Raw genomic sequence first — 27,970 nt, forward strand, 5'->3', positions numbered from 1 at the left:
CCATTTCAGACCCCTCCATGATTTCTGAGTGGGAGAACTTGCAAAATAGCAGGGTGTTCAAATACTTATTTTCCTCACTGTATATATAGATAGATCTAGATATATATCTAGATAGAGATAGATATATCTATCTATATCTCCTAACCAATGTATTACCATGTAGATCTGCACTAGTGTTAGAAAGTATTTGAGCCGGAATCAAAGCCTTAAGCTCTTGTGTTCGTGACATGTGTGTCTCATACCACTGAGGCACACCTTTGTTTTACTTTTAGCCTGTAAGGTGAGCAGTCTCTGTGTTTGGATCTCCTTTATGTGAGGGCTTCTTGTTCTGAGCAAGACAGTTCACGCATCCACGCTGACGAGAGAAAATATGAGTCAGTACTAAACATTTATACACTACATTTACTGAGACAGTCCATAAAAATACAATGAATGTATTTCTCAACATTTTGAAGGTAGATTATTCTGAATTTAGAACACCAAATGTACTGCATTAGAGTGAAATTCAATTTTATTATCCTGCATTATTAAGAGTGAAATCTTGCAGTTACCTCAAACTTTGAATAAGCAGATTGTAAATACAAAGCATTGAGTTCTGTATAATTCAAAAGGATGTATAACTTTTTGGATGTTTTTATTCAATGCCTTGGAATGTAATGTTTACCACAATTATCAAAAGCAACCCCAAAAACCACTATTATACAGTGGGTACGGAAAGTATTCAGACCCCTTTAAATTTTTCACTCTTTGTTTCATTGCAGCCATTTTCCAAAAATCAAAAAAGTTCATTTTATTTCTCAGTAATGTACACTCAGCACCCCATCTTGACAGAAAAAAACAGAAATGTAGAAATTTTTGCAAATTTATTAAAAAAGAAAAACTGAAATATCACATGATCATAAGTATTCAGACCCTTTGCTCAGTATTTAGTAGAAGCACCCTTTTGATCTAATACAGCCATGAGTCGTTTTGGGAAAGATGCAACAAGTTTTTCACATCTGGATTTGGGTATCCTCTGCCATTCCTCCTTGCAGATCCTCTCCAGTTCTGTCAGGTTGGATGGTAAACGTTGGTGGACAGCCATTTTCAGGTCTCTCCAGAGATGCTCAATTGGGTTTAAGTCAGGGCTCTGGCTGGGCCATTCAAGAACAGCCACGGAGTTGTTGTGAAGCCCTCCTTCGTTATTTTAGCGGTGTGCTTAGGGTCATTGTCTTGTTGGAAGGTAAACCTTCAGCCCAGTCTGAGGTCCAGAGCACTCTGGAAAAGGTTTTCGTCCAGGATATCCCTGTACTTGGCCGCATTCATCTTTCCCTCGATTGCAACCAGTCGTCCTGTCCCTGCAGCTGAAAAACACCCCCACAGCATGATGCTGCCACCACCATGCTTCACTGTTGAGACTGTATTGGACAGGTGATGAGCAGTGCCTGGTTTTCTCCACACATACCGCTTAGAATTAAGGCCAAAAAGTTCTATCTTGGTCTCATCAGACCAGAGGATCTTATTTATCACCATCTTGGAGTCCTTCAGGTGTTTTTTAGCAAACTCCATGCAGGCTTTCATGTGTCTTGCACTGAGGAGAGGCTTCCGTCGGGCCACTCTGCCATAAAGCCCCGACTGGTGGATTGCTGCAGTGATGGTTGACTTACTACAACTTTCTCCCATCTCCCGACTGCATCTCTGGAGCTCAGCCACAGTGACCTTTGGGTTCTTCTTTACCTCTCTCACCAAGGCTCTTCTCCCCCGATAGCTCAGTTTGGCCGGACGGCCAGCTCTAGGAAGGGTTCTGGTCGTCCCAAACGTCTTCCATTTGAGGATTATGGAGGCCACTGTGCTCTTAGGAACCTTAAGTGCAGCAGAAATTTTTTGTAACCTTGGCCAGATCTGTGCCTTGCCACAATTCTGTCTCTGAGCTCTTCAGGCAGTTCCTTTGACCTCATGATTCTCATTTGCTCTGACATGCACTGTGAGCTGTAAGGTCTTATATAGACAGGTGTGTGGCTTTCCTAATCAAGTCCAATCAGTATAATCAAACACAGCTGGACTCAAATGAAGGTGTAGAACCATCTCAAGGATGATCAGAAGAAATAGACAGCACCTGAGTTAAATATGAGTGTCACGGCAAAGGGTCTGAATACTTATGACCATGTGATATTTCAGTTTTTCTTTTTTAATAAATTTGCAAAAATTTCTACATTTCTGTTTTTTTCTGTCAAGATGGGGTGCTGAGTGTACATTACTGAGAAATAAAATGAACTTTTTTGATTTTTGGAAAATGGCTGCAATGAAACAAAGAGTGAAAAATTTAAAGGGGTCTGAATACTTTCCGTACCCACTGTAGATTGATCAGGGGTGGTGATGGCGCAATGGATAAGACGCATGCCTTTGGTGTGAGAGACTTGGGTTCAATCGTGCAACCTCTGACATATATAGCAATTGTAAGTCGCTTTGGATAAAAGCTTCAGCTAAATGTAAATGATCTAATTACCTTCCACAACAAGAAGGCAACAACTGCCAACAACAGGAGCAATGCAATGACTGTCAGGAAGATTATCCACCAGGCAACTTTGGTGAAATATTCTGCTTTTTTCTCAAGGAACACTGTCAGTTTTACCTGTGGACAAAGGGGTTATTGAGTTGAGTAATGCACAAATGTAGAATCACCAACATAGAATATGTTAACAAAATCTTCTTTTTAAAGCACCTTTGTCCCAGGCTTCTCTGGTTTCAGTCCAATATTCTCTGGAGAGTGTGTTAAACTGAGAGTAGCATCCACAACAATGTCCAGGTAGTTCAAAGAACTGTAATCCTAAATGGGGAGAGGCAAAATAAATGAGTGAGTGGTATTGCAGTCACAAAGCTAAAAGTTAATAATTATTGGAAACATGGTGTTAAAGCAACAAAACTGAAGCATTTTAATCACTGTTATTAGTCAGTGTTGATGCATTTCACAGAAATGTGAACCTCTGTGAAGGTGGTGTTCCACAGGTGTGAATGTAGAACCATCACTGAACTACTGTCCAAACCCAGCAGAGGGCAGCTTATCTCCACACATTTCAGTCCATCTGAGCAGGTCTGAAAGGGAGGACAACAGGCCTGAGGCTCACATTGGACAGTTGACATCCCACAGATTCCCAGATAAGATTGACATACTGTTTGCTAAAACTATAATATAAAATTATAATATAAAAGTGGACAAAGGCAGTTAAAATTCAGACAAATCAAAGCTAATAAATTTAGCTACAACCTTTTCTTTCTCTGATTAAACTTCTGAACTTGATACTACTACTACTACTAATAATAATAATAACAATAATAATAATAGTAAAAAGTTCTTACCAAAGTTTTGTATTTCCTTTTTTTTGGAAGAAATGGGATTCCATCAGTAGAAAGGGCTTCATGTTCAGCTTCACGTCTCTTTCTTGAGGGGTCATGCCAACCCTTGATACCAAACATCATCAGGTTACATGTGTTTATTACAGGCATTGCTTGAAATTTGAATAATAAAACAAAAAGGCAGTGGTAAGTATTACCTTTACATGTTTAAGTGGATGAATCTCATTTACAGGTGAGCAGGGGGCAGACTGTATGCCTTTACTGCTGATCTGAGTCAAGTACAGAATCCATTTTCCTATGGAGTTCTCCTTTGGCCAGTAGATGTTGAGTGATGCATTGGCAAAAGATTTCAGTGGTCTGCCCAAATTTGTTATCTGTTAATAAAAAAAATAAGACATTTTCCATTCACCTGTTTGTATAAAATAAATACAATGAAGAAATTAAATGCATTTTAAAGTAAGATAAATGATGGCTCACCCTAAATTCATATTGTACCGGAGTTCCAATTTGATCCACTGATTTTATGGCGCTCTCACCCCTCAAGTTTTCACCGAGTGACACCTGAGAAGGCCTGGCTAGTCTGATAAACAAAGATAGACGTCCTTTGACATTTTCATGCATCATTCCAAAGTTCTCCACTTAAAAATAGCATAAATACAGATTAAAATAACTCCTTGTTTCTTTATATCTGTGTTGAAATGACAAAACAAAAAACAATAATCTCATAAACAAAACCAATTAAATAACTCAAAACAACAATCAGTACTTACCCATAAACTTGCAGCTCCAGCTCAAAAACCACTTTGGCTAATGCCTCAACTGGTTGTATGGTCTGCACACTTGTCCTACATCATATGAATAACAGAACATGTTTATTCATAATCACATACACATCTCTGATCAATAACCGTTGCTAGTTTCTGCTCTTTTCAGTCTTACTTACGTTTCAAGTTGCAGGGTGACGTTGATGTCTTTTGTACTCAGTGAAATCCCGGATGTTTCGAGTATGACATAAAACGTTACCTAAAGGGAACAAATAAGCCATGATACACTTAGAATGCATAATGGTGATCCGTGCATGAAGAAAAATAAGCAGTGCAACTCACTTCTGCATCTCTTTGGAGTGGGTTTCCCAGTTCACAGTCTATTACTGTTCCTTTGTCATTGGCTGTACAACTCACTTGTGTTTCCTATAGACAAATGCATGCGGGAATAAAAACAGAAAGTGTTATTAACAAATATTATTATTAACAAAAACACCCTCCACACTCCATACTTGTATACCTACTGATGCTGTACTGTAGACAACAGAAGAGTAATGAAGAGTGTCTGGGAGCACGATGACTGAGTGACTCTGGTGTGCATCATCTCCGTCCCTGTTAGTCACAGTGATCTCCAAAGCTATGTTTCCATCAGAAGGAGTGATGACTGCAACACCATCCTCTCTAAAGACATGACATAACCTCAGATGAGTATGAGTTAGGGTTCAGTGATAAATATTGCTTTATCTATGGACCAAAGATGGTTACCTAGTTTTGTTTTTTATGTTTGGTCAGTTTTAGTTTGACCTTTTATGCCTTACCTGGCCAGTGATTTGAAAACATCTTGATTGTTTTGTGTTTTTCTGGAACAGAACTTGTACTGTAACCCTAGGTTACTTTGGCAAATGTTGTCCCTGCCACAGTCCTTGTTTATCAAGATAATCTGTGAAAAACAGAGCAGAATTTGTTTCTTTATATCTTTTAAAACATGGATTGGTTCCAATATCCTCCTCATATCTCTCACACAAATTTCTAAATAGTTCAATTCTCACAGTTCCAATGACAAAGACGTATACAGACAGATAAACACACACATACACTCATTCGCACCTCTGAGAAAGTGCTCTTTTGCTGGAAGAGGTTGAGGACAGGAGTAATGTCAGGCAGATCTGCACTCCTGGTTGTCTGACTGGTGCTCCACAGAGACACAGTAACAGAGACAGGTATACTGTGCAGCCTGTCCTTGATATCACGCTGGAACAGAATAGTTAAATTTTGGTTTAATGTGCACAGTCTGCTGTTTGTTGGGTCTCTTTAAAGGGACATTGTACAATGAAACAGTACCAGAAGCCGGAGTTTGGTGTCAGTACAGAATTGTCTGTTCTGTCCAGGCAGCTCCAGTTTTCCTTGAGACAAACCCAGAAAATCCACTCTGGGAGGAAGCCTCACTTTTCTCCTCTCAGCATCAGCCTCAAAAGTGTAGTTAAGCACTGTGAAGTAAACATGTAAGATTACATCAACCAATACTTGTACTGATACCTGTACCCACTGTTGCTATTACGTTACTGTTATAGTGTGACAAACTACTATTATCAGAATTGCCACTACTTGTATTATTACATTATAATACTACTACTACTATAATACTAGCATTATTAACATCAACTACTACAATTATTACTGCAGCAAACACTGGAGCAAACAGCTGCTTCTATTATCACAGCTGCTATTCCCACTAGTAAGTTTGACATTGAGTGCTTTTTACTCGATGATCTAGTCTGTGTTACTTTGTCAACCAAGAATCTAACTTGTCCACTAGCTATGAAAAAGCACCACTGTTCATCTCTATGGTATCTCCATAAATCTATTTTAAAAGTATATATATGTTACAAAGACTTTAAATGCCACAAAATAGAAGGAGTGAAAAAACTTTACATTTAGTGTGAATAAAGGAGGAGGAGGAAGGAAACATACTCAGTTTGGGGTTGAACGATGCTGGATGTGCTGTGTAGGTAAAGCAAGCCTGCACTGCAAAATAACTTTACAGAAGTTTGTGAGAAGACACATTGGATCAAAAGACAATAAGACTGCAGTTGGATCATGTTGACATTTGCGTTTTTATACATCTCACCATGTGCGTTTATCACATTGTTCCTTTGTGATGTCTATTTCATTTGGCTTTATCTTTAAAGAGCTGCTGACACTGACCACTGGCCTTGCTCTGTAACAGAGACAACAGGAATGACGGGTTAAGTAAATTCACTTGTTTGAGATTTGTTATGATATGAAAAAATAGTTTTACTATTTTTGGGCTCTGATATAGCACATTGAAATCAAGGGATAACACCATGCAGTGAGTGGATTAGACTGCATTCCAAGGATGCCAATCACATTTGTTAATATAGCCGTTATGAAATCTGAGTCTACACATTGCTACCTAAGATGGACTAATATAAATATATTTTAAAAAACAAGTAGATATTGGGAAAATGTTAAAGGAAAGGACTTCATAAACAAATTTGACAAGGACAAAATTATGAAAAATATATAATAATAATTATAATCTGTAAATCTATGTTTAACCTAAATAGTTTCATGTTAAGTTAAACCATAGAGCTCCAAAGGTTTTCATCCATGGTTGGCAGTTAATGGCACGTTAAATTGCCATGAAAGTTCAGGTTAATGGCTACTTATGGGTATTTTTTGCCAGCACCGAAAACTGTCAGGAACTGCCAGTCATTGATTGGATTTTGTGTGTCAGTGTTGCCCCCGTGACCCCCCTTCCCCTAGGTCTAGGGGAGGCTTTCACATGTAAATGAAAATGCTGTGAGCTATACAAATACAATCATGTAAGCCCCCACTGGTCAGAGGCGACACCTTTTTCTATCTCTTTATGTGTTAGCTGCAGTAAAACGGAAACAGAGCATTACTAAAAAGAGAATGAAAGGTGGCAAAGTAATTGGAGGTGTTTTTACAGAGTGCAGAGAAATATGAGAACAAATTCAAGACTAAGATTTACACTGGTCAGAAGCACTGTCAGGGAGAAAGAAAGCAGCTGTTTCAAAACCTCAGAATGATAAAAGTACTTTGGTTTATAATGAATAAATTAACATTATCATTATTGGAGAGGGATTTACCCAAGCCAACCAATCAAATGTGATTGATGATTTGGGGATGTCATTTGTTTCAGCCAATGACTGAGAAGCTAGGTCGGGCTGCTGCCGCCTCTGCTGCTCCTTTGAGGGGTGGGGGCGGGGGCGGGTGGGGGAGTGGTAGTATGTTTCCAATGATTTTTGGCACAGATGAATGCGAACGCGCAGCACCGAAAACTACCAATAACTGCCAGGGATTAGTGGAATTCAAGGCATTTTACAGGGACGAAAATCCCACTTTTCATTCATTTTGACTATTATAGGTACCAGCTGGACCCAGTTCAAACTGATAGAAAATATCTCAGGTTGAATATAATTTCCAAGTGTTTGTGCTGGAGCTGCAAAATTACCTGTAAACAAAGACAGAATCAGAAAGAGATCCCACAGCCAAGTCAGGGTACTGATTGTTATCTATGTCCAAGTTGCCAGACAGAGAATATCCAAACAGAGTAACTTTTTTGGATCCTGATGAGAGTACCTGAAGGAGCCAAAATATGAAAATGGTCTGTTTTTGCTTTCTAAATATTTCCAACCACAGATTTGGTGACGTTTTCGTAATTAAACCCACAACCTCACCTGTGCTGGCTTTTTGTTGATGCCATCTGATGAGCCATAGTAAAGGTATACTCGACCGGAGCCATCATATGGTGCCCCCACGGCAATATCTAAAGACAACGTAAATTGGAGACAAAGATAGTAGTTTACCAATATGTCCTTCAAGTCTGAAAAAAAGCCCCAACAGAATTTGTGTTCTGCGCTTCCTTTCTTCAAGATGATTCCAAGCTTTTAAATAAAACTATGAAACTTTTGAGAGAAGAAAGAAGACATCCTTCCTCTTGAAAGTGACAGGTCCAATTAACAAGAATAAAAAGGCTCTCCTGCTCATCTCATTAAACTCAGGGATTTTGCCTTACTTGAACAGGTAGGCCAGTAGCTTATTGTGGGTAATGGTTGTTAGATGCATACTAGCTGCATAACTCACTATTGCTACTGTTGCATTATGTTATCACTATCCTGCAGGATTTCACTTTGCATGTTATATTTAATATTATAAATGCTCCAACCTCCATAACCATCTTGATTGACATCTCCTATGTTTTCTACTGCGAGGCCAAACATGGATTCTTCCTGTCCAAGAAGTTGTGTTGGAACAGTCTTCTCCCAGTTTTTTCCTTGGTTGTTGATATAGATGTAGGCTGCTCCTCCAACTAAACCATCTTTAACAAAGAACTCTGGTGCTCCTACAACAAGGTCATCCCACCTGCACATACCAAGATAATGCAACAGAAAAACAAACACTACAACTAAAACAGTCTCATAATAAATATAACCCAAGCAGAAGTCGTATGAATTGTGTACTTACTGTTCTGTGATGTAGATTGTTTGCCTGTGTGTCCAATTAATACCAGCATGATAAATCCCTGAATGTTAATGTAAACACGGTAGTTTCAAGTGTTTTTAAGATCACAAGTCAAAGGAGGCAAGGTTTATTCCACAACATCAAAGCGTAATAAATAACTATATTAATGTTATTTGATATGTTTTATACCAAATATATTATCTTATATATATTTATTTAAAAATTACTATTCATCCACTAAGGACCATTAAATCTGCTCCAAATTTCATCGAAATCTTGTCATTCATTTTTGACTTTGAACCAGAAAGTTGTCAAGGGGAATTTTTGACCTAATGCTGGTGCTGATAAAAGGCCATGGAGCAAATAAACATCCTCTGGTAACCATGAATATCCATACATTTTTTTTTATTATTATATTATTCTAGACAGTCATTAGCATGGAATTGTACTTTGACCCAAAGTATAGGACTGATGGACTGAGCCTTAGTGTGGCACATGTTTTCGGCATTAAAAGCAAAATAGGTAAATAAGTATTTGAAAATATTTCTTAGCTCGGGTTTTAATGGACATAAGTATTTTAATTAATGGAGTTTTGAAGTTATCCTACCTATCACCATTGAGATCCACCACTGCCACATCGTAGCCAAAGGAGGAGGCCATGCCTGGACCAGAAAGGACTAACTCCACAGACAAATTTCTCTGTGCCACAGGGTCTGCCTTAAGAAATGTCACCTGGCCGCTGTAACCTCCTCTAGGGGCTCCTGATACGATTGTCAGCTCACCCTTCCTGATGAGCGCCATACTAGAGTCAATGGAGAATCCTGGAGAACAGAAAATAAAGCAGTTTATGGGGAATTTATTTAAAAGTCTTTCATTAAACCCTTGACGCCTGAATTTATTTACAATTATATAAGAAAATGACTTATTTGTGTTCTCATTTGCTTTCAAGCTGATGCTAAATGAAGTGGAGATTGTTCATTTGTAATTTGTATGATGTTGGTATGATGCAAATTAGCAACAACAGGCATAAATGAGGAACCAGTGCTTGCAAAAGGAATATGCCCAAGCAGGCACTGGGGAATCCATACACTATCTCGGCTGCAGTCTAAAAGTGGTGTGATGCAAATTTGAAACAATGGCCGTTAAGTAGTTAATGATAAAATTATAATTATTAGCGAAAAAATCATCACTTCTTGCCTTGAAAATATGAAGCAAGAAGAAGTCCTAACTGACTCAGCCCTGACAAGAAACTGACCCAGGTAGCTGTCTCTCTGGAGAGGAATGAGTGTCGGGTTCAATTCGTCAATATCCCCAGTCTCACGAGAACCTTCACTGAAGATGTCGAGGTTGTCCAAGAGTTCCATTCTTACGATTCCTTTGAACAGCATCATATGAGAAAACACAGAATAACAAAACTTTAAATGCTGCATCATGTGGAAAACAAGTTTAAACATGGAAGAATGTATGTTTTACCATGTAAGTTGCAATGCATGTCATTGTGGGTCAAAACAACCAAGACATTATCTAAATAACGTAGACAGTAGTAAGTGCATTTACAGTATATTGTATAGTGAACCTACAATTTGTCAATAAAATTATGAGTACTATTAAGTATGAAGTCGGACAAAGCCCGCCGAGAGGCCGTGAAGCAACCGTGAAGGTCCAGTGGTCCTTTGATGTGTGGGGAACTGCAGGGTGAGGCCAGTTCCCGGGGTTACCTGCCCTTTCGGTCATCCTGGAGAGTGTCAGCAAGTGACACCTTTACGGCGAGAGTGGCAGAGAATGGTCCCAGAATATACATTTTAAGTTTGATAATTCTGCTTGACTTTAAGCAGAGGTTCTTATCACCCATCAAAGGCTTTGTACTTCCTCTGTAAAGGTCCAGTCTTTGGATAAAGCCAAGTCTGTAGTAAAACCAGGCCTTATCTCCTCTTGGTATGAAATACTGTTTCCATACAGTTTTTTATTACTCGGAGAGTAATAAGAGATGGGCTAAAGTATTGTTGGTTCTGGTCCTTTCATTGGGACCAGCCTTGTGGTTTAAAGGTTTATTGTTGAAAAGTGCAGTTAAACAAAAATAAAAACTGATTTGTAATTTTTAAAAAATCTTTCTTAAAATGCAATAAAAGATGAAGAAAGATGTAAAATAAAGCTAATTTCCAATCAGTCTGTCAATACAAGGCATATATACTGTACATGCTTGTTAATTTTGTTGTCCATATGTAATTTTTCACCTTTCCAATAGTACGCTCCTGGCGCTCCAAATAACAAAGATTTGTTGTCCTTTGCAAATGATGCTCCATGACCCTGTTGGCAGTATGCAAACCACTCATGGGTCTTTTGACGTCTGGTTAGGTGTTCCGTATCACAAACTACCCTCCTCCACGTCCTCTCCTCCTTCCCGACCTGCAGGTCATCTCCTAAGAGGTAACACTGACCCGTCACCAGGCGAGGGACATAAAGGCTTGGGTTCGGGCTCCACTGCTGGTATCGATGAGCACAAGTCTACAAGGGAAGATGATAGAATAACTGTTGACAGATTGTTTAACAGATTTTTATTTTTTAAATGCGGAGGATTTTGCTTACCATTACATTTTTACCGGGACCTTGGCTCGTCACTCTCACTCCCATCCACTGGTTGTCAATGCCTTTACTGTCGAGGAACTCTTGAAAAATGAACAAGTTGAACTTACTGTGTGGCTGCAAAGTGAGTATTACATTCAGTAAAAGTTGTACCTCAACCACCTCCTTACCTGAACTTTTCTGGTTATATACAATACTTTTAGCGTTGAACAATGGCGCTAAAAGGCTTTCCCTAGTGCAATGAACTATGACGTTAATGGATGCCACTTGCGTTGGTACAAAGCGTCCATTTGTGAAATGTAGTGGACTAAAATTAAAAGTAGCATATAATGTATTTATATGTAAAGTACACGTACCTCAAACTTGTGCTTACGTCTACTTTCTACTACTGATTACATCCCAATAAACATGCAAAGATGACTCATACAATCAAGTAAAACAGGCAAACAAACCTTCATTATCAAACTCAATGGGCTGACACCGCTCGGATGTTGTAGCAAGATCACACTGGTAAACAACACCTGTTACATTTACTTGGTTCCGATGTTTTGATCGTGGAGCTCCTACCAGTAATCTGGGGGGAAAAACTTTTATGTGGTAAGACACGGACACAGAATTTGATTTAAAATAACTCAAACTTAAATAACTAAGTTTTACTCACATGTTTTTTCTTATAGGGTTCAGCTGCTGGTGAAAGGCAACAGAAAATCCAAACAGGCTTCCTGGATCTCCATTTCTCTGCAGCACATTCTGGGTGTCCAGATTGAAAGCTGCAACATTATAGGTCTGGAGGTGCCAGACACTCCACAGATACACCATGTGCCAATGTTTTGCCATGATTATGTTGATTAAAATGTTTAATCTGCTCTGTCTCATGCAGTGCCCGTGCTGAGAGCACAGAGGGAGTGTAAACCCTGATAGAAAAGGGATTGGCCAAAGCAGTTGCTAACTGGCTCACTGTGGACAAACAGGGTGTGGTGACGAGAAATCTTCACAGTAACAAAGCTGCCCTGTTCAGCTCTGAGTTGATAACTGTGGTAAATATTAACCAATTTTTGCTTTGATGCGAATCAAACGTGAGACACTCCCTCTGAGCAAAAGTCTTGTCTGCTTCTAGTTGATAATAGAAAGTTAGATGAGGTTGTGTTGTAACTTTCACTGGCTATACAAAAAGCAACGCCAAAGAGACAACACGCATATATGGCTGAATTTATACAAAGAACCTGTCCTCGTTATTTACTCTGTCATTCTCTTCTGTGAGATTTATGGCAACTCATGACCTCTTGTTCAGCAACACCCTTCAACCCATTCATATTTGAGAACTACCTTGTAAAAGCACTTTTTCTTCCATTGCCCATTAAGCAACAGTAAATGTATTCAATCAGTACATGGAGGAAAGAAAAACTTTCCCTGTTCAAATATTTGCCCCTTCCACTCTGTCAAATGTTCAATCTTTCCCAAGCATTTTTGAAATCTCCTTTTTAAGTCTTAACAAGTGTACCTAATGTGTAACTTAAGAGTACTGTTTACTTTTTTAGTGTTGACTGTTGACACTGACTCTTATAATTCACAAGTAACCTTAGGAAGTAAGGTCAGTTTTCTTTGTCACTACAATTTCTAAAAACTAAACAGAATATTCTGCAGCTTCTCGTGCAGACAGACTTAAAGACTAAAACTGAGCAAGTCTTGCATTTAAAAATAGCATGCAAAAGACTCCCCCAGTTCCATATTTTTGACTATATATGTTATGAATTACTTTTATTTTTGTGTCAAATAAAACTCACAAAACACTCAACCATGAAATAACGTGGTCTAGTTGCCTAAGCCCCAATGCGAGCAGACAAACAAAAACCCACGCCATAACCAAACTAAACAAGTCACTTAAAACTAAAGACTGGCATAAAATACATTAGTAAAACCTAACTTAATCAGCAGTTACCACTGCATTAAAAGAACGAAAGAGACTATTACACACTGACAAGAAATGGGTATTAAATAATAATTTCACCTCAACAAAGACTAAATGTATTTAATCAGCTCTCACTTAGGGCAGGAACGGTCATTCTTTTCTGCTTGAAAAAAACTTCTGTGAAGGTGAAAGGTGGCCGCTGTGTTTCCAAAAATGCAATATATCCTAGGAAATGTGCTGACAGTCAAGGGAAGACAACATTAAAACACCAGTCAATAAACTAAAGAATTAAAAATAATTGCTCAAATAAAAATCTCAAATGACCTCTCACTACATACTTAAAGGATGAGGACCAGTGCCATTTTACAGCCTGAGAATTTGCCTTGTATATACAGTATACTGTACTACACTACACTGGTGGTACCAACATTTATGTTGGAGCAGCTAACCTTAAATGTTAAAGTTAAACATTTTAAAAAATATTTTCCCACAACACATCATGAAATGTGATTTTTATTTTTTTTAATTTACAGAAAAGCACTAGGACATCATAGTAGGCCATAGTAAATTAAAACCGCTTTGTTACACCAGGTGGCGCCAGAGTATTTGTTACCAGAAGATCCAATATGTCCGGTATGCCAGGCCTATAGATCTTCACTGCTACAGGTTTTATTTAATATTTTATTCAAATTATGCCCCTGCTAGACTGAAGAAGACTAACCAACTAAAAAAACAACCATTACTATTATCCATCTATTTTTATATTAAAAGCACTTGTGGTGTAAGTAGTAGTAGCTGTAGTAGCTGTAGTTGTTGTGCTGGTATCATAGTAGTGTTGTTAGTAACTCTGGAAAGTAAACATAAATGTCACACAACAAGAATTACTGCAGGTTCACTGATTCATCTGACCTTTACAACTAACACAACACATGGTATTTAAAATTAAACTAAATGTATGTTCATTTTGGAAAGAAACAAGTTCATCTACTCTCCTTTCCACTTCCTGTCTCTCTGTCATCAGTGTTTAAAAGAAAAAAAAGGAGAGAATGAACTGATCTCATACTCTGTGTTTACTGGTCTTCACAGTTTTATTGTCTTTATGACTAATATACAGGCAAATGCACACATAGATATCAAAAGGGGCTTGCGCACCTGCCCTTTTTATACCCGGAGAGAAAGTGCCCTTTTTCTGTGGTCATCAATCAAAATATTAGCCTGGGAGATGAGACTTTGTTTCATTGCCCTCCCTCTCTCTCACCCTTGGCGTATCTGTGCAGTCCACCAACTGATTGTCCGAAGGCAATGGTGTAATTAACGGAGCCGAAATATTGATCGGGGTTGTGTCCAAAAGTGTTGTTTTAATAATGCCGGTGAAATCACTATATAGTCGTCTACATACAACTCCCTACATAGGGAGTAGGGTGTAGTGAATGAGCAATGATTTCGAACACAGCCTCGGACTCGAGTGCCACTTAAGACGCACACACGATGTCTTCAGAGTTGACTTGAGACTCGTCCTCAAAAGACTTCAGACTTGATTCAGACTCTAGGTGCAGGACTTGTAAACAATGTTTATTTTAGGAAATGTCTTATGAGCTTGCTTTTGTTCCCCTCCCTCCGTTACCTATAACCTATCTACGTAACACATACTATGCATCTGCTACACAAGGCCACATACGAGAGAAGACAACAAACACAGCAGCTACAGTGCTATTCATCATAAACTTTGGCTTTAAAACTTCTTACAACTTGCTCTTGCTCAGAGACTTGAGACTTGACTTGGACTCAAGCTCAAAGACTTGTGAGGATCTCTGCCAGGAAGGCAGAACTCAAAACTATCAGATTAACCTAAATTTCGCCTACGGAGGCTTCTTGTACCCTAGCTACACATCCTGTTGATGCCCAAAGTCATGTACATTCTGAGTAAACATGCTTGGTGGTCTGTGAAAAGCAGAGAAATGGCCAGCCACGGCCTACATCTCACAGCTCAGTTGCTGCATGTGGCTTTGATTGTAGTTTCATAGACACTGACGTGCAAATACCACAATGCTGCGAAACTAAAAAGGTAAAAGACCTTATTTTTGAGTAGTTACACCGGAATATCTATTGTTGGAAACTACATACACGACTTTATTAGGTACATCTGTTCAATTGCTTGTTAACACAGATAGATAATCAGCAAATCACAGCTCAATGCATTTAGTCATGTAAACATGGTAAAGACAACTTGCTGAAGTTAAACCGAGCAACAGAATGGGGAAGAAAGGGTACATTTAAGTGACTTTGAACGTGGCATGGTTATTGGTGCCAGTTCGGCTGATCTGAGTATTTCAGAAAATGCTGATCTACTGGGATATTCAGGCACAACCACCTCTAGAGTTTACAGAGAATGGTCCAAAAAAGAGAATATATCCAGTGAGCTGCAGCGGTGTGGAAGGAACTGCTTTGTTGATGTCAGAGGTCAGAGGAGAATGGGCAGACTAGTTTGAGATGACAGAAAGGCAACAGTAACTCAAATAACATCATCAGCATACCATCTCTGAACGCACACCACGTCAAACCTTGAAACAGATGGGCTACAGCAGCAGAAGACCACACCGGGTGCCACTCCTGTCAGGTAAGAAGAGGAAACTGAGTCTACAATTAACACAGCCTCATCAAAATCGGACAATGGAATATTAGAGAAATGATACCTGGTCTGAAGAGTCTCGATATCAGCTGCAACATTCACATGGTAGGGTCAGAATTTGGTGTAAATAACATGCAACATGCATCCATCCTGCCTTGTATCAACTGTTCAGGCTGGTGGTGGTGGTGTGATGGTGTGCGAAATATTTTATATCTATATTTTAAAAGGCATTTACAATGATTTCTTATTGCTGGATTATTTGAAACATGTCATGTTTTTCAGCCAGGCAGAACCTACTGCTCTAATAGAATACATGTTTACTATGAAGATTGCTATATGTCAGTAGCCTATACTACCAAGCGTGAAAAAAAAAAATACGTTTTGAAGTCTGTTATTCATACATGTACCACTAATATATTTCACTAAAATTAAATACCTCAGGTATGTTATTCTTATTCCACAAGTTTGGATGAAATAATAATAATAATAATAATAATAATCCTTAATAAGCACTTTTCAAAAACAAGTTACAAAGTGCTTTAACAAGTGTAAAGAATAATACAAAAAAACAAGATAAGAGAATGAAAAATTAATATAAAATTAGTAAAATACAATAAAATAAAAGGGATAAAATAGTCAAATAAGATCGGGAAAGGCTCTCCTATAAAAGTATGTTTTAAGAAGGGACTTAAAAGAGTTCACTGATTCAGCCGACCTGAGTCAGACTTTGGGCCTGAGAAGTGGCATTATGGGAACATACTTTAAAATAAATTAATAGTCTGCTCCTGTTTATATTGTGTGTTGCTGGCCTTATCCATTTCCAGTATCATAATCTGTATAGGAATTTTTTAACCGTTAATGTTCCTATATCTTCTAATTTAGTAGGGGAAATCCACTAACATGCTTAAATGCACGTTAACTTGATTGACTTGTGTCTGTAATATATAAACACATTCTTCACGTCTTACCTTTTAAAGAGGTGGTATGCTCATTTTCAGGTTCAAAATCTTATTTAGGGTTTGTACCAGAAAAGCTTTACATGGTTTAATTTTCAAAAAACACCATATTTTTTTCATACCTTGCTGCAGCTGATGCATCATGTCTCTAAATGATCTTTGTTGAAAGTTACAGATGCGCAGTTCCTAGTTAAGGACTACTAGCCAATCAAAAGCAGAGAAGGGCGGATAAGCGAAAAGCCAGTAATAGCCAATCAGAAGCAGAGAAGGGCGGGTCTGTGAGAAGTACACATAGCTTTGTTTCAGCTATACATGTTGCCGACCAGCTTGGCTGGAGCCAGAGTTTCAGAGTGATGACTTATTAATCTGTAACAAATGTATCTTTCATCCATGAAGTTTTAACTGAGCGCTGCCTCTACATCACAGTAACAACTTTATGTCCATTGACTGCCTGGAGGGTAGCTAGTGTTTGGAAGGGAGAGGGGAGGTGATGACACACTGTGACGTCACAGGGATGAAAGGGAAACGGCTGGACTACAAACAGCTGTTTTCAGGCAGTTCAGAGCAGAGTTTTCTATGGGAGATGGGAACTCCCTTTGGGCTGGACTTTGGGCTTTTTCACTTTGCAAACCTATTACATGCACATAAAAGGTATATAACTCAGTGAAGGAGAGGGAAAAAGCCAAAAAGCACAATACCACATCTTTAAACGTGTGTCCCAAATAGCATATTCTGTTGAAGCTCTGCTGTGCTGCTAGCATTTGCTGTTAACTTCTGGGAACTTTTGAGATGCTCCATGATACACCATTGCTGTAAAGAGCTGACTATAAGAGTCTTACTAGTGACATTCTGACTCTTGACAATTAATAACAACTAGTCACCCAGTCCGTTACAATATGTTGAAATTGACTTTATAACCCGACAACAATCAATAAATCAATCAATCATAAATCAATTTCTGGCTTCTTGTAGCTGTTACAGGCCTGTAATAAGCACTGCCAATTATTTCATTCGTCCCGAATGACAAATTATTCAGTTATTAAATTTTGAACTGTGAAACTTTTAGGGTCAATCCATCCAGCAAAAGTTCAGCTACTTAATCGATAAGTGAAAACGTTGACGTGGTGATGGTTTTTTAATACAGTTTATGGCACTATTCAATAGGCTGTGTTATACATTACAACATTAAGTTGCATAAAACATACGTCTGCAGTAGTTAACCTCTTTCAGGACAATCTATGCACTGGTGGCTTATTTTGTCCCCCTTTCACCACCATTTCTCACCTCTTATCGAATTGCTTATGAATGTGTGGCTTCTTTTGTAGATTAACCTCACTGAAAATGTCTTGTCAGACAAAACGTGTTGTAACTGTTGGTCATAGACTATGTGGGAATCAAATGAATTATGTGTTTGTAATAAATTTTAGTGTATCTGGTATTTTACGTTTAATTGTATACGTTTATTGCTGTATAATTATATATAATTGAATATTACTTTACAATCAGTGTAAAACATCAAACTTTATAGCTTAGAGTCACAGAAAATGGGTCACTGGATTGCAAAATTTAACAGGAAGTTTATTTTCTGTGTTTCAGCCAATCACTATGATTGCCACTTTGTAAATCTTGATAAGCTTGCGATAAAATCTTCCACTTGAGTAGGAAGGCCTCAGTTGTGCAAGAGAAGGTTGCTGTAACACAATGATCAGAAGATTGGCTGCTTTGATTCTTCTAAGTGCATTGTGTGAGTGTACTTTTTATTTTAGATGAGGACTGTTAAAAAATGTACATATTAGGCTATACAACATTTTATATAAATGATTTGAATAGATCTCAAATAGGCTTTCTGATACGCATTTAAATTTTTACTTGTTCTGTTGCCTAGTAACTCTGATATTGTTTTTCTCTTTTTTTTCAGCTCAAACCAGAGATGTTCCTGACCAGATCCCTTTGACTGTGGTTAAACGTGGTGATAATGTGACTCTGACATGTCCAGTCATTGATGATAAAGCCGGGTTGTTTTACTGGTATAAACTAAAGTTTGGATATATGGTCCAAACAGTTGCAGCAGGAACTTTTAAGAAGTTAAAACTTGAAGGACAATTTGACAAATCAAGATTTACAATCACAAGAGGGAACGCTCAGTATTTTCTTCACATCACAAATGTAACCAAAGAAGACGAAGCAACATACTTCTGTCAAGAAGGAGCGTCAGACAAAATGAAAAATTTTAATGGCGTATTGTTGGCTGTAAATGGTAAAGTATGTTTACTTCAGTGTTTTTGTTTGCCATGTCTGTGTCAATACCCAATCCATGACTTAATTCCTTCCATTTTGTGAATCACACAGATCATAAAATTCAGCAGAAATCTGTCTACATGAGACAAAGTCCGGACACTCAAGCAGTCCATCTTGGCGACTCAGTGACTCTTAACTGTTCACTTCTCTTCAAGAACAATACAAGCAGAGTCCAGTTTCCAGAGGAACACTTTGTGTACTGGTTCAGAGCTGGATCAGAAGAATCTTATTCAAGTGTTATTTACACTCAGAGTCGAGCTGACAAAGATTTGAACGGGAGGTGTGACTACAGTCTGTCCACAACTATCCAGAACTCCTCTGATGCTGGGACGTACTACTGTCCTGTGATCGCATGTGGAGAAATCCTGTTTGGTGAAGGAACTAAAGTGGAGACTAGTATGTTTTAAAGTCTTATTTAACTCATAATGCAGCTATACTGATTATTATTCTGTTGCTTTCTATGTGCAGTGTTGATAATAGGAAAGAGAAACAAAAAATGTTTATTATTATGTTATGTTTATTATGTTTATTTTTAGGAAATTTTATCTTTGGATTTTTTTATTTGAAGTTTTTAAAAAATATATTTTCAAAATGACCTACCTCCTGAGCCACAGCCAACCCATTCATGGTTCCCAGACACATTGTATGGGAATGTACAGAGTTTCTTGGCATCTAAAAGTTGTTGAGATGTTTCCAGAGGTGGAAAGAGTACTAAAATATTCTACTTAAGTAAAAGTATGATTACTTTGATGAACTTTAACTTTAGTACAAGTCCAATTAGTAGTATAAAAATCTATTCAAGTAAAAGGACTGGACTGGAAAAATGGGAAACACAGGACTGTATATGGTCATGATCTCTATTTACATTCAAAGGTGGTAATTTTAATGGGACATCATAGGCATTTGCATAATTAATTTATAATTAACATAAGCATAACTAGTTAAGCATAACTAGTTACCACCAGGTTGCTAATGACAACCAACATTAGCAATGTCATGCACTGATGTCTAATTTGTTAATTTGAGCATAGCCTCTTACCAACCTATGAAAACGTCTTTTCAACAAACTTTGGTACAAGCAAAATGCGAACTTCGGGGGAGGGGGAGCTTGGCTCCCCTTAATAGGACATGACATGCTATTTTTGCCATTCATTTCCTTTTCTCTGTATCATCATGGACCATGCGTAAAATCAGGAGCAAATTTCAGTTAATATATAGTTAAGTGTCTCTTTGGGATTTTTTTCTCATTCCAGGACAAGAACTGTGCCCATTCATCATTGTGCTTGGGACACTGCTGGCCGGCTGTGTGATTGTGATTGTCGTGCTAATTATCTTGAGAAATCACAAGCCAGTTTGTGAATATTGCAAAGGTAGGTTCATCGTGTGTGTTTGTATTATTACAACCAAGTCGGACACCAACACTGACATACCGTAAAACTTCAACTAAAAGCCTAATCCCAATTAGACAGCAGTCCCTTTTACTGGCCTGGTGCCACATTTTCACAAATAAAAGCAGATCTCAATTAATTGGTCCGGTTTTTATAGAAGTTCTCTGGATGTATAAAACCTCTTTAAACACACACCGGTCACCTGCTTGAGCTGATTCTAGGTTGCTTGGATTGTGCATACAAATATGAATGTTTAAATTTTTGTCAATATGTACATGATACACATTGTTAGTTCAGTGATTTAGGGCTATTAATTTGAAGTTTTACGGTATTATTCATTTACAACTTTATTGCCATTAATGACTTGCTTTCATTAATAGGAGGAGTAACTGCTTCTAAGCATGTTGAGCATGACAGGTCAGATGAGAATCAACCAAGTGATATGGTAAATATAATTTAAATATCATCTAATGTATGAATAGAATTGAATCATAACAATGGTTATTCCACATTTTTGATCTTACACAGCTGTGGTAAATGTTTGGTTAGGCTTAGTCACTTAAACAACTTGGTTAAGGTTGGAAAAACATCTTGGTTTGGGTTAAAATAAGTACAACGTTAACGTTAGGAGACTTTCAAGTCTGACATTGTGTTGACCCATCAATCCACCCCGGCCTCCCCATTACTTTCTTCTTTACTCCTGATTGAAAAGAATCATAAATACAACAACTGCTGGAGGGCTTTGTCACTTCAATATTAACGTATATAGTTTATTTGCACTTTCTGAAAGGTCACAAGGCCTCTTGTGAGGACAGTCACATATTTATTGTTAATTAATGTACATTACTTTACAATTATTCACTTAAATAAAGTACTTTCTTAAATAACATTGATCAGATGCAGCTCCTCGCCCAAGACCTGTCTCCTAGAAATTATGTCCCATATAAATATATGGTATAATCGCTGTCTGGATTATGTTCAGGGAAATGTGCTTTTTTGAATGAAAAGGCCACATTTCCTTCCACACCGTTGTCACAGGGAGGTGGTCAGAGGGAACAGTGAGAATCCAAAATGCAAGATGTGAGCTTAACATCCAGACTCTGTGGTTAGGTTTAGTCAATAAAAACATATTAATATATGTTAATATTAGACAAAGATTGTGTTTTCAGAAATGTTAAGAAACATGTTGTGTCTCAAATCACTGCAGACTATTTCTGCATTAAACTAAACCACAGTCTTTCCTTAACCTTAACCAAATGCTGACAATCCTGAACAAGTTTGATAATGCAGTAGTCAATACAAGCAGATATTCTGGCTGAGGTAAAAAATCGTCAGTAAAAATTTTTTAGGCTTGCCAGATACGTAGACCACAACAACATTTACAAAACGTAATCTGGGAGGCATTACATTTCTTTCAACACATATTAGTTCATGCAATTTGTTATTTCTTGAAGAATGGGTTGTTTCATCAATCTACATCATTGTGAACTGAAATGCTGCAGAAACCTTAAACTGCATTTGGATCACACAACAGCAAAATTAATCTGCTCATAAGCGACCGAGTGTGGGAGGAGTTGGCAGTTTATGGGGGCCACGTTCTGTTAATTTTTATCCTTTAACAAAACATTAGATTAACTACTTAAAAAATGTTTCCTGTTCCAACAGGTTTCATATTTGGTAAGAATATAAAACAGTAAACCTTAGAACCTTTATAGCACATTGGACACCATATCCATTGGTTGTGGCATTACAACTCTAACATCTAACGATGATTATGTCATCTGCAGGATGATGAAGAGCTGACACTGAACTATGTGGCGCTGAATTTTCCCTCAAGACAAACTCAAAGATGGACAAGTAAGACGGAGTTACCACAGGACTGTATATACTCTGGCATTAGAGTCAATCAGTGAGGAATGAACATCTACTACATATATTGTTACATACAATAATGTTCATGCAGCTTTGATTCCTGTTCAGGTGAATTTTTACAGTAATGTTATTGTTAAAGAGGGCTTAGTTCAGGATAGAAACAGTTTTGTGATTTTTGTGAGTTATGTTTTGTGATGTTGCCTGGTTGAACCTAGAATTAATATGTATCATTATTTTTCAATTTTTTTGTTTTATTCTTATTTCTTGTCTTTGATCTTGAATAACTGCTCAAATTATGAAAGAATTATGAATGTAAGAAAACATTTTTTGCCATTAAACATAATAAAATAAACAAAAATAAAAGCCATGTTCTATTTTCTTCATATTGTGATATTAGACAGTTTTCACGGGTTGCCATGGTGACATGGGTGCGAGCGCGGATGCTCCAGTCAGAGCCCGCTTTGTCATGACCTGTGCTCCTCCCACATAAAAATTTATTTAGTTGTGAATTGGTGTGACTAAACTGTAGTTATGTACACCCTAAAAACTAATTCAGGGGACCTTTAGTTTAGTTTAGTTAATGTAAAATACAATTTGATGACGTGTAAACGGCCCACAGTTTCCCTCTCCTTCATATGCGGGCATGTTCAAGGCCAGACGAGTGACCGCATGGCCACAGCAGAAACTCATTAAAGTGTAACATGGTGAATGGTAAGTATTTTATGCTTAATTACACATATTTGCATTCGCTCAAGATTCTGTTGGTGATAGCCTACTGTAACCAAATCCCGAAATCAAGAAGTCCTTAATTTGAGCAGTGTTGATAGTACAGTCTGTGTGCCGAGGTAAAGTTAGCTAGTAGCTGTAGTCTGTCACTGATTGAGTAGGCTTAAATGCGGGAGTAATAGGTGGCCAGTGTAGAATGTCTAAACTAGCTATGAATTTTAATACATTTATGAGAATTAATACCCAATTATGAATTTTAATATTCAGAAAATATCAATCCATAAAAAGCTCTCGTTTAAAAAGAAGGGACACCACCGGAGTTGTTATTATCCTAGAGTCTCCGGACCTCTAGGTAGCTTTTATTCACCAGTGATCAGTTAGTTAATAATCGCTGAATTATCAATCAGTCAGTCAGTCTGGTATCTAAAGGGTCAATTCTCTTGGCAGGGATGTAGAAATAGGCAACACACACAATTCCTTGGTTACAATGAATTTATTAACTAAATTAGGTGATATAAAAGGGTGGTTAAATACATCAGGGCAATAAACAATGGGTAAACAATGAGAATGAAGGTTCGATTGTGGGAAGCATTTGATTCATACGGCAGAGGAGAACTAATGAAAGTAAGCTATGAGTTTAGGAGTTAAAAAGACAAAATTAATACTATGGGACATCCCTGACCACAGAATGTTTTGTTTGGTCTTACTGCTTGTCGGTGGCCTGCTTTGGCCTGTTGCACGGGTCCCACGCTAGCTGCCCGATCCTGGCTTTTTGCTAGGGATTCTCCGGGGTTCTCCGTGTCTGAAGAAAAACCTCAATGGTTGGCCGTCCTCCGTCTGGCAATTCGGCTGTTTTCAGGTTTCCTTCGTTGCCGCTGGCGAGACCACGTGGCTCGGTCTGACCTCGATGAAGTTGGCTCCACGAAAAAGCTGCCAGTTGCCACGATTACGTGTGTGTGTGTATGGGGGGGGCAGTTTAGGGTTTCCTGCCCCCCTCCAAGGAGAGTTCCGATAGGCTGTTTGTAATCTCTGGTTAGTTTCTTTGTCATTTTAACAATTCAGGCACCAAGAGACTTATCTCGGCTGTTGCCAAAGGTGGACAGTTTTACGATCAACTGCTCATGAATAGCACTTAGGGAAAGTGACCTTTCCACCCCCATTCTGTTGGGGTCTCTTCAGCCGTCTGTTGAAAGTTGATCTCCACCTCCCTGCTTCTCTCTCTCAGGAAGAGAAGAGGAATTGAGTCTCCAAATTATTTAATATAAAATGCACAAATCCACACCGTTGTCCCACTACACCAGGTAGCCAGGGAAAATCTGTTGGGAAGCTAACTTAATATGGGATTATCCATTAGCCACCGCTCCAGTTAGCATGTAGGCTAGTTATGTTTATAAACTACAAGTAGCTATGTTAGACAGTTAGCCACTTGCAGAGATCAACTTAATTATTAAGTTCATTTTACTTAGAAATGTGTTTTATTGTGGCCAAAAAGCTTCTTCACCTAACTTAATACATTATGTTGGATCAACTTAAATACTTGCATTCATGTTGACAATTATTAAGTTCATGTTACTTAGAAATGCGTTTTATTGTGGCCTAAAAGGTAATTCACCGTACTCAAAACATTGCTTTGAATTAAATCATCAGTCAATAAACCAAAGCTCATATAAAAACCTCAAATGACCTCTCACCACATACTTAAAGGATGAGGAGCAGTGGCTTTTTACAGCCTGAGAATTTGCCTTGTATGTATACTGTACTACGGAGCATAAGGAGCTACACTGGTACCTGTTGGAGAGTAACAGGCTTAAAGTGAACTGACATTTATGGTGGACCAGCTAACCCTGCTGCACCCTTAGATAACAGAGAAGGTAATATTTATAAAAAAATAAAAATAAAAACACGATTATTTCACACAACACATCATGAATGTAATTTTATTTTGATTTGTTTATTTTTTTTTTTTACAGATAAAGCACTAGGACATCATAGTAGGCCTACAGGAAATGAAAACCGCTTTGTTACAACAGGTGGCGCCAGAGTATTTGTTACCAGAAGATCCAATGTCTGATATGTCAGGCCTACAGATCTGCACAACTGCTGCAATTTTTATTTAATTTTTTTCCAATTATGCCTCTGCTAGACTGAAGAAGACTAACCAACTAGAATGACCATCATTACTATTATGCATCTTTTTTATATTAATAGTAGTATAGTATAGTGGTTGTAGAACTAGTATTGTTTGTAGTAGCTGTTGTAGTAGTTGTGCTGCTATTGTAGTTGTGTTGTTACTAGCTCAGGAAAGTAAAAATAAAAAGACAACAAGAATTACTGCAGGTTTACTGATACTGATCTGACTTTTACAACCAACCAAACAAATGGTATTTATAATGAAACTACAACAATGACACATACTAACACGTTGTTGGTGCTGCTGCATCACCTCCACTCTCATTTCTACTTCCTGACTCTCTGTCATCAATGTTTAAAAGAAAAAAAGGACAGAATAAACTGATCTCATATTCTGTGTTTACTGGTCTTAACAGTTTTTATCGTCTTCATGATTAATATAAGTAAAACAATGTAGTAATTTGCATGAGATTCTTTGGTTGATGTTTTCACACACACACACACACACACAAAGTGACAAACAAACAATGATTCACGGAAAATTCAGCAGCTATGTGGTTGTCTGGTCAGAATGAGGTGTCAATCCACAGGGGCTATTTTTTTCTTTCCTAGCTTTAAGTTTCAGAGCATGAAGAATAAAACTACAATGTTAACTTTTGACAACATCAGCTTGCAGGAATAGATACACACACACACACACACACACACACACACACACACACACACACACACACACACACACACACAGAGTGCTGCTCAGTCCCCATCTGCATCTTGACAGGTTCAAGAAACTGAAACTGTTGATCTTCTGCTCACACGCTTCTTTCTCTGACCTGTAGGTTCACCTTCACATAACCCTCCTCTTTTCTCTTTTTGTATGCAACAATGACACCTGCAAGCCTTATATATATATATTTTTTATTTTATTTTATTTTTTTTGACAGCCCCAAGAGCTCTTTGTGTGGACCTGTGTGCTGTATGGTGTCTGTGTTTCTCTCCGCAGGCAATCGAGGAGATTGGGAGCACCTGGCCAGTGAGCCCAATCTATTTAGGCCTGCCCGCCCAGACGCCAGTGCCGGTGTTTGCACTCCACCACATTGTTCTTTTGTTTCATGTTGTATTAAATAAACTTATGTTAATCTTTCCTAACTTGAGTTGCATCCTCCTCCTTTATTGGGGTCGTAACTATATATATATATTCTTGCAGTGATAATATGAAGAAGTTAAAGAAATATATGGCTATTTGCTTTCTTGCAGAGAGTTTGATGAGAAGATTGGTAACAGTCTCATGTCTTGCTGCCTCACATCCACTCTCCGTTCCACTCCCTGTTTCTCTGTAATCAATGTTTTAAAGAAACAAAAGGACAGAATAAACTGATATGTAAAAATATCATACACTGTGTTTACACTGGTCGCCAGAGGTTTTTACTGTCTAAATGACTAACAAAGGTAAAATAAAGTAGTACTTTACATAAGATTCTTTAGTTGATGCCTGTACACACACACACACACAAACACCAGGGCAGTGACACCACATTTGTGTGGTGAGTGTTTCCACTGCAGTAGTTGGTGGATGTGGTTCTCTTCTTCTTTTGTTGAGAGATGAGAGAGTGCTGCTCAGTCACTGGCCCTATCTGCATCTTTGTGACATGTTCAAAAAAATTTAACTGTTGATCTTTTGCTCACACGCTTCTTTCTCTGACCTGTAGGTTTACCTTCACCCAACCCTCCTCTTTTTGTCTACAACAATGACACTCTGCAAGCCTTACTGATTTTTAACGTTGAAATTAATCTCACCAAATATCCCATTTTTCCCATATTTATTACTATTACTACAAGTATGTAACTTGCAGTGATAATATGAAGACGTTAAAGAAATATAGTTTGAGAATATGTTTATTTGTTTTCTTGCAGAGAGTTCTATGAGAAGATTGGGAACAGTCTCATGTCTTAAAGCCTCACATTCACTCTCCGTTCCACTCCATGTTTCTCTGTAATCAATGTTTAAAGAAACAAAAGGACAGAATAAACTGATATGCAAAAATATCATACGCTGTGTTTACACTGGTCTAAATGACTAACAAAGGTAAAATAAAGTAGTACTTTACATAAGATTCTTTAGTTGATGCCTGCACACACACACACGCACGCACACACGGAAAATTCAGCAGCTATGTGGTTGTGTGGTGAGAATGAGGTGTCATTCCAAAGGGGCTATTTTTTTTCTTGTCTAGGCCAACACTTCATAAAACCATTTCTAACGAGGCACGTGGAATAAAACTACATTATACATTTTTGACAACAACACCTTGCAGGACTAGACACACACACAAGCAGAGACCACTCAAAGCGCTTTTATAGTGGTTGAGAAGATTGATGACAGTCTAATGTCTGTTCAGTAAATACAAAGTTAGACACAACATCCGGTTAGCTTAGCTTAGCATGATGACTGCTAACAGGGGTAAACAGCTAGCCTTGCTCTGACCAAAGGTAACAAAATCTGTCTACTAGAACCTCTAGAAAGTGTGGTGGCAAAGATATTTACAATCTTCACATTAAAACACTAAGCAAGAACACAAAAAGCGTATTTTCCCAAAATGTCAAAAGTTGGCACAGAACCTATGGAAGGTGGGTATTTTCCTGTTTTTATGATGAAATGGATTAAATACTGTATGTCTTTGAAACTTACTTGATGTGACATTTGTAATGATCAGAGTTGTTCAGTTAAACCAAATATCAGGTTTGATTGGTTTGAAGATTGGTTTTTAGTGCCCCACACCCACCACTGATGAAGAGGTATGTGGTCTTTATTTATTCAACCACAGTTGATGTCTTCTGACACCACAGTTTGCCCCCCAGTGAAATGTTCTTTG

General features: G+C 38.0%; 2 protein-coding genes across 3 annotated transcripts; one reads left to right on the forward strand and one right to left on the reverse strand.

Annotated features, from left to right (window-relative positions):
• Positions 1-63: 63 nt before the first annotated feature.
• LOC119889398 (integrin alpha-6-like) lies at positions 64-12,179 on the reverse strand. The gene is made up of 25 exons (XM_038700325.1): positions 11,851-12,179; positions 11,642-11,763; positions 11,193-11,272; positions 10,841-11,111; positions 9,862-9,981; positions 9,214-9,427; positions 8,311-8,507; positions 7,823-7,911; positions 7,597-7,724; positions 6,226-6,315; positions 6,069-6,133; positions 5,439-5,584; positions 5,205-5,348; positions 4,916-5,037; positions 4,622-4,778; positions 4,440-4,523; positions 4,277-4,356; positions 4,104-4,178; positions 3,811-3,913; positions 3,531-3,707; positions 3,337-3,438; positions 2,962-3,072; positions 2,702-2,806; positions 2,486-2,611; positions 64-355 (listed from the first exon to the last, which is right to left on the reverse strand). Exons 1-25 carry the CDS (start codon positions 12,063-12,065, stop codon positions 269-271), a joined length of 3,210 nt encoding a protein of 1,069 aa, XP_038556253.1. The 5' UTR covers positions 12,066-12,179; the 3' UTR covers positions 64-268.
• Positions 12,180-15,658: 3,479 nt separating this feature from the next.
• Positions 15,659-22,598, forward strand: LOC119889399. Of its 2 annotated transcripts, none has more exons than XM_038700326.1 (6): positions 15,659-15,715; positions 18,602-18,940; positions 19,033-19,377; positions 20,235-20,351; positions 20,750-20,814; positions 22,157-22,598. In XM_038700326.1, the coding sequence occupies exons 1-6, from the start codon at positions 15,670-15,672 to the stop codon at positions 22,280-22,282; spliced, it is 1,038 nt and encodes a 345-aa protein (XP_038556254.1). In that variant the 5' UTR covers positions 15,659-15,669; the 3' UTR covers positions 22,283-22,598. The 2 variants fall into 2 exon arrangements, with proteins under 2 accessions (XP_038556254.1, XP_038556256.1); XM_038700328.1 differs by lacking the exon at positions 15,659-15,715 and adding an exon at positions 18,270-18,427.
• The last annotated feature ends 5,372 nt before the right edge of the window (positions 22,599-27,970 follow it).

The sequence above is a fragment of the Micropterus salmoides genome, unplaced genomic scaffold (assembly GCF_014851395.1).
Source record: "Micropterus salmoides isolate LMB-PRFRI ecotype aquatic unplaced genomic scaffold, ASM1485139v1 Ms_hic_scaffold_5, whole genome shotgun sequence".
In the NCBI taxonomy this organism is placed as follows: domain Eukaryota; kingdom Metazoa; phylum Chordata; class Actinopteri; order Centrarchiformes; family Centrarchidae; genus Micropterus; species Micropterus salmoides.

Bases quoted from the DNA above. Each gene is read 5' to 3' on its own strand.
- LOC119889398 (XM_038700325.1), bottom strand. From the start codon at position 12,065: ATGAGACAGAGCAGATTAAACATTTTAATCAACATAATCATGGCAAAA. The intron at 5,585-6,068 runs GTATGTTTCCTT...TTTACTTCACAG, and splicing joins ATCGTTCAACCCCAAACTGA to TGCTTAACTACACTTTTGAG. The intron at 3,708-3,810 runs GTGAGCCATCAT...TTTTATTAACAG, and splicing joins CGGTACAATATGAATTTAGG to ATAACAAATTTGGGCAGACC.
- LOC119889399 (XM_038700326.1), top strand. From the start codon at position 15,670: ATGGGCTACAGCAGCAGAAGACCACACCGGGTGCCACTCCTGTCAG. The intron at 15,716-18,601 runs GTAAGAAGAGGA...CTTTTTTTTCAG, and splicing joins CCGGGTGCCACTCCTGTCAG to CTCAAACCAGAGATGTTCCT. The intron at 19,378-20,234 runs GTATGTTTTAAA...TTCTCATTCCAG, and splicing joins AGGAACTAAAGTGGAGACTA to GACAAGAACTGTGCCCATTC.